General features: G+C 46.1%; 1 protein-coding gene across 1 annotated transcript; it reads right to left on the bottom strand.

Annotated features, from left to right (window-relative positions):
• Nucleotides 1–3253: 3253 nt before the first annotated feature.
• Nucleotides 3254–10753, bottom strand: LOC121269056 (keratin, type I cytoskeletal 19-like). Its single transcript, XM_041173475.1, has 8 exons — nucleotides 10155–10753; nucleotides 9216–9298; nucleotides 7832–7988; nucleotides 7579–7740; nucleotides 5854–5979; nucleotides 5549–5766; nucleotides 4691–4758; nucleotides 3254–3367 (listed from the first exon to the last, which is right to left on the bottom strand). Exons 1-8 carry the CDS (start codon nucleotides 10584–10586, stop codon nucleotides 3273–3275), a joined length of 1341 nt encoding a protein of 446 aa, XP_041029409.1. The 5' UTR covers nucleotides 10587–10753; the 3' UTR covers nucleotides 3254–3272.
• Between the last annotated feature and the right edge of the window lie 263 nt (nucleotides 10754–11016).

Consider the following 11016-nt stretch of genomic DNA (forward strand, 5'->3'; position numbering starts at 1 on the left):
AAACTCAGCAGGTCTGGCAGCATCTGCAGAGAGGAACACAGTTAACGTTTCGAGTCCGTATGACTCTTCAACAGAACTAAGTAAAAAAGATGAAGAGTCATACGGACTCGAAACATTAACTGTGTTCCTCTCTGCAGATGCTGTCAGACCTGCTGAGTTTTCCAGGTATTTGTTTTTGTTTTGGATTTCCAGCCTGCGCTGTTTTTTGCTTTTATCTTAGCGTTTAGTTGAATTAGTCAAAGTGGTCGGGGGCTAGGAGATTTGGCGGGATGCTAAACATAATCTGTAGCGGCAGCAGGAACTGTGCCCTTTTTAAACACAAAACTAGTTTCGTTAACGACAACAAATTATATTTATATAGCATCTTTAATCTGTGTAGCATCTTTAATTTATATAGCACCTTTAAGACATCCCAATGCACTTTGCACAAACATTATGAAAGCAACGTTAGACACTGAGCCACATAAGGTAATTGAAAGGAGGTGACCAATAGCATGGTCCGAGGTAGGTTTTAGGAGTATCTCATAGGTGGAAAAAGGAGAGAAGTGGAGAGGTTTAGGGAGGGAAATCCTGAGCTTAGGGCTCAGGATGATGGTAGTTCATGTGGTCTATGTGGATTTTAGCAAGGCCTTTGACAAGGTTGCACACGGCAGGCTGGTTAAAAGATAAAAGACCATGGGATCCAGGGAATGTAGCAAACTGGATACAAAATGGGCTGAGTGGCAGAAAACAAAGGGCAGCGGTTGATGGGTGTTTTTATGACAGGAAGACTGTTTCCAGTGGGATTGTGGGGCTGGAGGAGATTACAGAGATGGGGAGGGGTGAGGTTATAGAGGGATTCAGATATTTCAAGTCAAGGTATTTCTTGGGCAGGGTCCGATGTAGATCAGCAATCTCAGAGTGATAGGGGAATGGGACTTGGTGCAGGTTCAGACACAGGCAGCAGAGCTTTGAGTGACTGTAAGTTTCGGGGGGGGTAGAATGTGGGAGACTTGCCAGGAATGAATTGGAATCATCAAGTCTACAGGAAACAAAGGCATGAATGAGGGTTTTAGCAAAAAATGAGCTGAGACAGGAACAAAGTCCATCCACGTTACTGAGGTGGAAATAGGCTTGGACTATGTGGTCAGAAGCTCATCTCGGGATGAAACATGACATCCAGGTTCGAAACAGTCTGGTTCAGCCTCGGACAGTTGCCAGGGAGAGGGGTTGAGTTGGTAGCTGGGGAATGGAGCTTGCAGCACGGACTCAGACAAAGCCTTTGGCCTTCCAATATTTGAAGGAAATTTCTGCTCATCCAGCACTGGATAGCGGATAAGCAGTCTGATCATTTGCCAACCCCAGAGGGGTCGAGAGAGGAGGTGAGATAGAGCGGGGTCTCGTCAGTGCACATGTGAATACAAACACTGTGGTTTTGGATATGACTGCAAGAGAAAACATGTCGATGAGAAATAGAAGGGGCTGAAGGATAGACTCCTTTTGGGGGAACATCAGGAGGAACAATGTGGGAGCAGGAAGCGAGGACATGGCGTGACTCTCTGGCTACGATTGGATAGATTAGAATGGAAGCAGGCGGGTCTTTCCAGCCCCGCCCTCTGCTGGGACCGTCCAGTCCGGCTGAAAGTCAATGGACTGGGCGGCTGGAACTTCCATGGTGGATCCATCCATCCCCAACAGGGCTGGAAAATCCCGGCCATTGTCTAAAGATTAAAGCCAGACCTTTCAGGAGTGAAATTAGGAAATGATTCTACGCACAAAGCGTGGTAGCAGTTTGGAATTCTCTTCACAAACAGCAACCCACTTAACCTCACCCCCTGACTGTATCCTGCCCACCCCCTGACTGTATCCTTTCCCACCCTCTCACCATACCCTTCTCACCCTCACTCCCTATCCTCCCCCTACCCACAACCCTCTAATCAGTTGCTCTATCTGTCATTGGCAGGGGGGTGGTCACAGAATGCTGATTGCGCCATGGGTGTGAGGGTGACCATTTCTGCTAGTGGGTCTCTCTATGGAGCGTCCATTAAAGGTCACCCCCCCCCGGAAGGCTGCCACCCAGCTGTCCCCTTACAGGGTGGTGGGCCCTCCCAGCACAGGCAAATACCCACGGAGGTGGGAGGTTCCAGTTAATTGGCCACACGTGGTTTCAATGGCTACCCAGACGATCAATCACATTTCCTGTTGCTGGCGACATGGCCGCCCAACATCTCCCCCATCCATTTCACCAACCTTCCTGCCTCCAACCCTGGGCCAGGAACATTCTACCCTGTGAGTCTAGGCAGTCCAGTATTGGCAGACCATTGCAGGTTCAATGGTCCATGACATTTACATCCTTGTATTGGAGGAGAATGCAGGGGAGAGAGGAGATGGTGTGAGGGAAGGGAGGCGAGGGTGCAGGGAAGTGGGGGGGGGGGTGGGGGGTGGGAAAGAAAATGGCAGGAGGGAGGAAGTGTGGGGGAGGGAGAGGATCGACCCTCGGCGATGGTACTTGGCAATCAGGTGCAGGAGGGATCAAGAAATCGTGTCTGTGGAGTTGGGGGGTGGGGGTGGGGGTGTGGAATGGGATAGATGGTGGGAAATTGTGACTAGCTGGGTTAGCATTTGTTTGAAATGCGATGGGGGGCAAGCCTGTTCCCCTGGCCCACAGACAGTGCTGGAAAGGGTTGTAACTGTGTGGAGCAGTGGTAGCTCCTGCCTCCTACTGGTGTTTTGGAAAACCTATTGGTAGCCATAATTTCAGCTGCTGAGGTCCTAAGCTCTGGAATTCCCTCCCTAAACATCTGTCTCTCTACTCTTTCCTCCTTTAAGAGGCTCCTTCAAACCAAATCTCTGGCCAAGCTTTTGGTCCCTTACCCTAATGTCTCCCTGTGGTTTAGAGTCAGTGCTCCTGTGAAACACTTTGGGATTAAAGCTATTGTAGAAATATAGATTGTAATTGGTGAAAACCTTTGTTTCATTTGCAACAGAGGGAATGTCCTATTTTCTAATCCCACCCCGAGGTTCCTGGTCTCTGATTGTGCTAACCCCCTGGCCCCTAGACATTGGAGCTGGTTGAAGTTTCCAGAGATATTAGGAGGAAGACGTGTGTCTGCTGGGAGGAGCTGAAAACACAAATGAGGATAACTGTTCCCACAAGACTTTATTAAATCCTCAGAAATACAGAGAAAGGGAAATCATTAAGAGTTGTGTTTATTAGGTTTGATTATCTCATCTTGTTAGATGACTTATACTTTGTCCTTTTCCCAGCTTTTTCCAAAGTGTTGAACATTCTATTAGTTGACATCGATTTCCTCCGTATGTGAAGAAACCACTTGCCCATTAATCGATTCTTCCACCACAGTCTTCACTCTCTTCGTGATGACAGGTTCTTTAAGAAAAAGAAATAACCAGGAGACTAATTGATGCATTCATTAAATCAGTAGTTGCTAATGTTAAATTTATGATGTTACAGTTCTGACCACACCTTGGTTGCCAACTTGCGGTACATATTCCTGGAAGTTTCATCACAGGACCTTCTGTCCCCACCCTCTCCTCATTGGTCATGCATCACACCCATCTTCAGAGCTCCGCCTCCTCACTCCCCTGTCATTTGTCACCCAATAAGGCACTTCCTGGGACCCTCCCCTATATTCCTCATTGGCCACTCACTACCACCATCTTGCTGGGCCCTGCCCCTTTCTCCCTCTATAGGTTCCCCAACATCTCAATCCTTGCATTGTATTTATTGCTTTATACTGTGTGGCATTTAAGTATTTTATGTGGCATTAAACAAGATGGCAGTATATTCTACACCATCAGTTTTATTTCTTAAATCCTGCCCACGAAGACTACAGTGCACAATTCACCACCCAGTCCATTCTCCCTCATGATCCCTGGCTCTGTACCTGGATTTCCCACTAGCCTCCATTCTTGAGGATATCACAGGATGAATGAGCAGCTGAATGCTGAATTTGGCCATTACTCAGGTGAGTTTACATGGTCAGGGTTATCTGGCTAATCAATCACGAGGGCATTGGGGGAGGAGTTGAACTCTTTCCTGAATACGTACAGACGTCAATGGATATCAAATCAGGAGTGGGGACCCAGCCAGATTTCTGTTTCTCTAATTATTGGGGCAGTGAAGTGAATTGTAGCAGCCTAATTGTTCCTCTGGTTGGGAGCAGACAGACGTTCTTGCTGTGCGTGACTCAGTACACAGCAGACAGTGAAGTTATGGAATGAGGGGTCTGGGAACTGTTGACTCTCTCTGCCTCTGTCACTCAGCATGTTAAGAACATCAGACAATTGGTCATGAACCTGCTCCACTATTCATCTGACCTTGGACCTCAATTCCACTTCAGCACCTGAACTCATATTCCTCAAGTCCTCTGGAGACCAAAGGTCAATTAGCTTCAAGGTTCAGTGTATTCAACAACTGAGCATCCACAGCTTCCTGGGGTAGAGAATTCCAAAGATTCACAACACTTTTGAGTGAAGAAATTTCTCTTCATCTCAGTCCTGAAAGATCAGCCCCTCATCCAGAGACTGGGCCCCCCTCCCCCTGTTCTGGACACCCCAGGTCGGGGAAACAACCGCTCAGCATTCAACACTAGCTGCCTCAACTACAAGATGTAGATGTACATTTACTTCTGTGTTCAAACTTACGATGTAGTCACTTTGATGACAAGTTTGAAAGTTATCTTTAACTCACCACGTATTTCCTCTGTGACCACAATCTTCTTGCTGATATCTTTTGTTGTTTGTGTAGTTGTTACTTGCCTGGTAAAAATAAACAGTAATCAGTAAATATCCAGGAATCCCTCCAGCAGGAGAATCACAAAGGCTGGGTGTGTGTGAGCGTAAAGAAAGAATATGCATTTGTAAAGCACTTTTCAGAACCTCAGGAATGTCCCAAAGCATTTTACAGCTGGTTGATGTTTAGTATCTCAGTAAGATGATGTGGAAGTGTAGTGGTTCTGTTACTGGGCTAATAGTCCAGGGAGCAGGAGTCCAAATCTCACCAGTTTGGAAAATGGAATTTCGTTTTATAGAAATCTGTAAATTAATGGCTGATTTCAGCCTCAGTTATGAGCTCAAGACTGTCTCGGGGCAAGAGAAGTTCCATTGAGACAATTGAAATTATTGAATAATTCAGCTAAGTAACATAAATAACAGAGCAATGTGGAAATTCAGTGTTCAAACATCTGGATTACTGCGACACCACTCAGGCTATAGGATTTCTGTGCAGAGAAAGGAAAAATATCCCAAGTGCAGACAGGGTGATCTTTGAAGGTTGGTGCGTAAACATATCTGGGACAGGATAGGGCGACAGTTACTCTATTACCAAATTTATGCTATGCTAAAGTAACAAGGATTGATCCTGACACTGGTTCTGAAATTGCAAAATGTTCCAAATTTCACACTAACGTCCCTTATTAAGGAGCACAAAATTCATCAAAATCCCCCAAAGTAACTCTACAGACGGTAATAGTTCTGAAGCCATGTCTAACATATTTAGTTAGGGGGATTAGGCTGTCAGGAGCTGGGTTCAATTTGGTTACTTTCTTACCCAGATCCTCCTTCCAGCAGGCGACGATATGTGGAAATTTCCATTTCCAGTCTACTTTTAATATCCAGCAGGTCAGCATAGTCTTTAATATGTTGGTCTATTTTCAGCCGCATTTCCACCAGTTCTGCCTCCAGTTTGTTGATGGTCAGCTGAATTCTGTTGTACTCCTCGCTGTAACGAACCTCAGTGTCCTTAAGAGTCGCATTTAGAGATGCATTCTGCACACAAACAAACAGTGATTAGTCAGACCTGCATTTCCAATAAAGCCAGGGACTGAGGTTGCTGCTCTCCTGCGTTGTACTCACCATGCTGAGCTGGGTCTGGAGCTCCATATCCAGTCCCTGCAAAGTGTGCCTCAGTTGGACGACCTGTGACTTCTCTGCTTGAAGGGCCTCAGTGTTGACAACAAATTCCTGCTGCACAGTCGCACACTGAAACAAACAAACAAGAGAAGTCTTCAACCAACAATGGACTTGGTTTTCATCAAAACCACAAACTCTCCACTATCTGTCTGGTGTTCGAACAATCAAAGGTTGCCATTTGTCATTAACTCAACTCTGTCCCAAAAATAATGCCAATTTGATTCAGGCCATCTTGAAATCAGATCTCCAAATGTCATGTTATCCCAAGATGTATATAAAATAGCAACATGACAACCTGTTTATTGTTTCCAGTCTGATGCTGAAGGTATTTTCTTACGTGTTACACTGAGGAAGATGGGGAATTGGAGAATTTCAGAGATGAATTTTTAATCGGCCATGGAGGCAGAACTGGGCAGGTCTGCAATTTCCCACCAGTGGCAATATGCTGGTTTATCCACAGTGACCATCTCCAGGCCATTTTCATTCAGGCCGAGGGATGATGGCTTCATATCCACAAGTGGCAGGTAGCCTGTTAGGCCAGTTAGTGGACCCCTCTCTACACATTGACTGATTTTTCCAATCAGAATGTGCAAACCGCCCCCCACCCCCACCCCCGAGGTCAAAACATGATCACGGGGAGGAGTCAGCCCCACCCCTGGACAGGAGCCTGCACTCCGTCCGGGGACCAATTCCCCCACCATCCCCGCACCTCTGCTGGCATCAGGCAGGCTTCAGAGGATGCCTCCATCTTGCAGCCCTGGTTTGCTCTCTCCTATCCACATTGACAGGGCCCACCTGAGCCTGGGGCTGATGATCTGACCTCCTATTGGTCTTCCAGCTTCAGGAAGCCATCTCTTAAACTTAATTGGATGGTGAGTGCACACCATTGGCCAGTTTGTCAAGCAAATGGTGTTGGGAAATATACCCAATGTTGGAGGCCAGAGCAAAAATTTAGCCTCTGGGTTTCTGCTCAGAGAGGCCACTTATTCTCAATTACTTAAATTTTGATTTTCTGAACTGAAGATCCAGGTTTCTTTTAGCTTTAGCTGTTTCTTTGCTGGTTTGTTGAAGGAATTACACTGAGCTGTCTGCCTCTGTTAATTAGGACCCAAAGAACCACCCTCTTAATCGCTGCCTCTCTCGCAACGCTGTCTGCTCACAGCTGAGCAATAATCAGCTTCTATTCTTTTATCATAGGGGCTGTTATTCTGGAGATACCAACTGTGAAAGGAAGGATAGCATTTATACAACATCTTTCCCCATGTGCTTTACAGCTGATGAAGTATTTTCAAGTGCAGTCTCTGTTTGTAATGTAGGAAACAGGGTAGCCAATTTGTGCACAGCAGGATCCCAGAGCAGCAATAAGATAAAATAGAGAGTTAATTTGCTTTGTTTGAGGGATAATTGTTGACCAGTGAGAACTGGGATCTTTTTAAGTCCACCTGAGAGAACAGATGGAAACTCAGTTTAATGTCTCATCTGAAAGACAGCACGGCATTCCCTCAGTACTGCACTGGGAGTGTTAGTCAAGTCTTTGGATTGGGACTTGAACCCGGAACTTTTTGATTCAGAGGTGAGAATGCTGTAGCTGATGCCTTGTTATGAAGGATGTGATAGTTCAGTGATCATATTGGAATAACATATTAATCCCAGATTTCCCCCAATTACCTGCTGCCTGTACCATTCTTCAGCTTCACTCTTGTTCTTTTTTGCGATATCGTCATACAGCTGGCGCATCTCTTCCAGCATCTTAGACAAATCAGGTGACTGTTCGGCTGTAACATCTACAGTGACATTGCCAGATATCTGACCACGCAGTCCCCTCAGCTCCTACAGAGAAAACATTCAGTTAGTTCATACTCCCAGTCTTAAAGGAACACTCAACTCAGTAGAATCATTTACCAAAATGGAAGTTACTTACCTCCTCATGGTTTTTGCCGATGTAGATTAGTTCCTCCCTTAGACCCTCAATCTGCATTTCCAGCTGACTCTTCTCCAGTGTCATATCATCCAACACTGTCCGCAGTCCATTAATATCTCCCTCCACTGCCATTCTAATTCCCAATTCAGCTTCAAATCTATAGAGACAGAAAAAAGGGGAAAAATCTCTCTTATTACTTGTTGTCTAATGTTGAAGTGAAGAGGTATTGCCTTGCATTCTACAGTAGGATTCCTGATTTAAATCATCTTCCAAGTGGGTTGGAAAGAATATTCCAGATTTCTCCTTTCCCTCGCTACTTCAGCCTCACCTAGGAGATTACCTACCTGTCGGGTGGACAAGTGTCTGGTCAGGACACGCTAGGCATCATGAGTATGAAGCCGCTGGTCTTTTCCTGGCTTGCTACAGAGCAGAACAGACTAATATGTTACAAAATTGGCTCCTCCATAATACAGCCATTCTCTAATGTGGGAGTCACAAGTATAGGTTTGTGCTGATTGACACTACCAACAAGATCTGATCTTGGTGTGAACACTAGGTGAGAATATCAACAATTTATCTTTTTTCTTTCCATTTAAGCTGACTTGCTGCCACAACCCCCCACCTCCCCCACCTCCCCCCATGCCTCAGTTAATGATCTTTGTGTCACCCAAATGTCTATCAATTCCTTCGTTACACCTCTATTTTGGAATAAGATTGAACACTTGTTCCTTTTCTGGGCTAGAGAGGTTGATTGGAAGTCATTAACAATTATCACATTGGTAAAAGGATACCAAAATTATTAATTATGAGCTTTACTTCTTGTCATAAACTTACTGCACAATTGACATGCAAATTCAGCACTTTCTTAAAAATTAACAGGGAGGCTTAGGGTGAAAGATTTTGTGGGCAAACTGGCAGCATTTTCAAATCATGGTTTTGCAAATCAGGGCATATCGCTTAATCCCCTAAATTTGCTGGATGATTTGCACATTAATAGTTCTGCATTTGTCTGCCATTAACATGTTGGATTTTTCCAGTAAATTCCATCTTAAGTTACAAGCATTTTCTCTGCTTTCTGAAATAACTAAGACAGTTGGTCTTCAGTATCTGTACAGTTCTCCTGAGAAAGGATCGAGATGGTCTCTCCATCAGAGGGAAATAACAGGAGACATGTTAAGTAATTCTTTAAATATACACAAATCTGGAAGATTATTTCTTGGACCAAATACCATCTGTTCAGCAGCAAAAGGTAAGAATGATGTAGGTGCAGGAAAAAGTTGCAAGTGGATGATGAGGAAGACAAATCAACAGGATAGGTGGGATCGGAGAATAAAGCACACCCTCAGCTCAAAGACATTAAACAGCTACATTTATTATTACTTACTTGGTTTTGAAATCTTCAGCAGCAAGTTTGGAGTTATCAACCTGCAGCATAAGGCTGGAGTTATCAAGGATGAGATCATTAATCTGTGAAAAATGGAGATTAATAATAAATTTCACAGAGTTTGAGAAGAAAGCAGCCATCAGTAACATCACTTACAGTTTGCCATGCTTTCAGTGCTAGATTATCCTGTTGTGAGACACTGCAGGCTCCACATTCCATTTGCATCTCCTGCACTGGTCTCCGTCCCACAGGTTTGCTGCCCCTCTGTGTCCCCCCCACTCAGGCGTGCTGCCCCCATCTGCTACTCCTCTACCCCCCACCCCCAGTTCACTGCCCTTCTGTCCCCTACACCATGTCTGCAGCCCCTCTGCCCCCATATCCCTGGCTACCCCTTGCAGTCTGCTGCCCCTCCCTCAATCATTGAGCATGGAACATTCAAAGAATTTGTCATAGCTCCCACTTGTACTACACCTGGTTTTGTTTCTGTTTCCTCAGTTTCTACCTATCATCTAATCCACCCTCACTCCCTATGCGCCAGGTCTCATCACTATAAGCTGTCGGAGCCAGCTCCAGTGTGGGACTTTCACCAGAAACACACCAACATTGACTCTCATTTCCCAAACCACATCTGCACTCCTCTCATTCCAGCCTCTTGAGCAGCCTCCATGTTTCAATGGCTCGGCATGGCCACCCCTACAGTTACCTGTACCCCAAGCTCTGGAATTCCCCTCCTCAAACTCCCTACCTCACTTTCCTCCTGATGCTCCTCAAAGCCTTCCTCCTTGACCAAGCTTTTGGTCATCAGAGCTTAATATCAGCTTGTTCCGTCTGCCTGGATTTGTTTTGGCAGCTTCCTGTGAGGTACCTTGGAAGGCTTTATGGTGTTAAGGGCGCTCTCTCAGAGAATTGCCAGTAGAAGCGGCAGCTAGAAGGTCTCACCTGGTCGCGGATATCTTTAATGGTGCCCCAGTAAACGCTCCAGTCCCGGACAGCTGGAGTCGCTTTCTCAAGTAACTGGCGGATCTCCAGCTCCATTTTGCTGTTGGAAGTTTCCAAGGAGTGGACCCTGTCCAGGTAACTGGACAGGCGCTCGTTCAGGTTCTGCATGGTTGTCTTCTCATTGAAGCCTCCAGCTGAGGAGGAGGAGGAGGAAGAAATAGAGAAGGAGCCGGAGCCGGAGCCGGAGCCGGAGCCGGAGCCCAGGGCGCTCCCCAGCCCCGAACTCGGACTCACCGAGGCGATACGGGTCCCCATCCCGACGCTGTACAAACTCTGAGCGCGGGACGCGCCCCCGCTGCTTCGGACGAGTCGCACGGAGGATGAACCATGGCGGCTTGATCCACCAAACGAGGACTTGAAGCTCATACTCATGGTGCTAGAGGTTGTAGACAAGTGAGAGACAAACTACAAACTGCAAACGCAGATCCTGTCTCCCCCCCTTATATCCCATCCCCATAGGGCGGTCCTACCACTCCACTCCCCACACATTGGCTGGGAGAAGATCCAGCAACTCCCCCCAGGACTGCTGCTCTCAGCTAAAACCACTCATTTATGAACCAGGACAGAGTTTGACAGTTTGACATTGGATGAATGGGGCGGGGACCCTCCCAGAGACACACCCTGGGCTGCGTCCCAGTCATTGCAAAGAGTTGATCCACTTTCCCATGGCCATCTTCAGCAAGATTTGCAGAATTGGTGTCAAATTCCATTCTGCAAAAAATGTCATTATTTGACTTGTCTGTTTTCCTGGAATGTTGTGTGCGGTATTGTTTTCTGAATGAAACTTGTTTTCAGTGTAGAC

The sequence above is a fragment of the Carcharodon carcharias genome, chromosome 23 (genome assembly GCF_017639515.1).
Source record: "Carcharodon carcharias isolate sCarCar2 chromosome 23, sCarCar2.pri, whole genome shotgun sequence".
NCBI lineage: Eukaryota > Metazoa > Chordata > Chondrichthyes > Lamniformes > Lamnidae > Carcharodon > Carcharodon carcharias.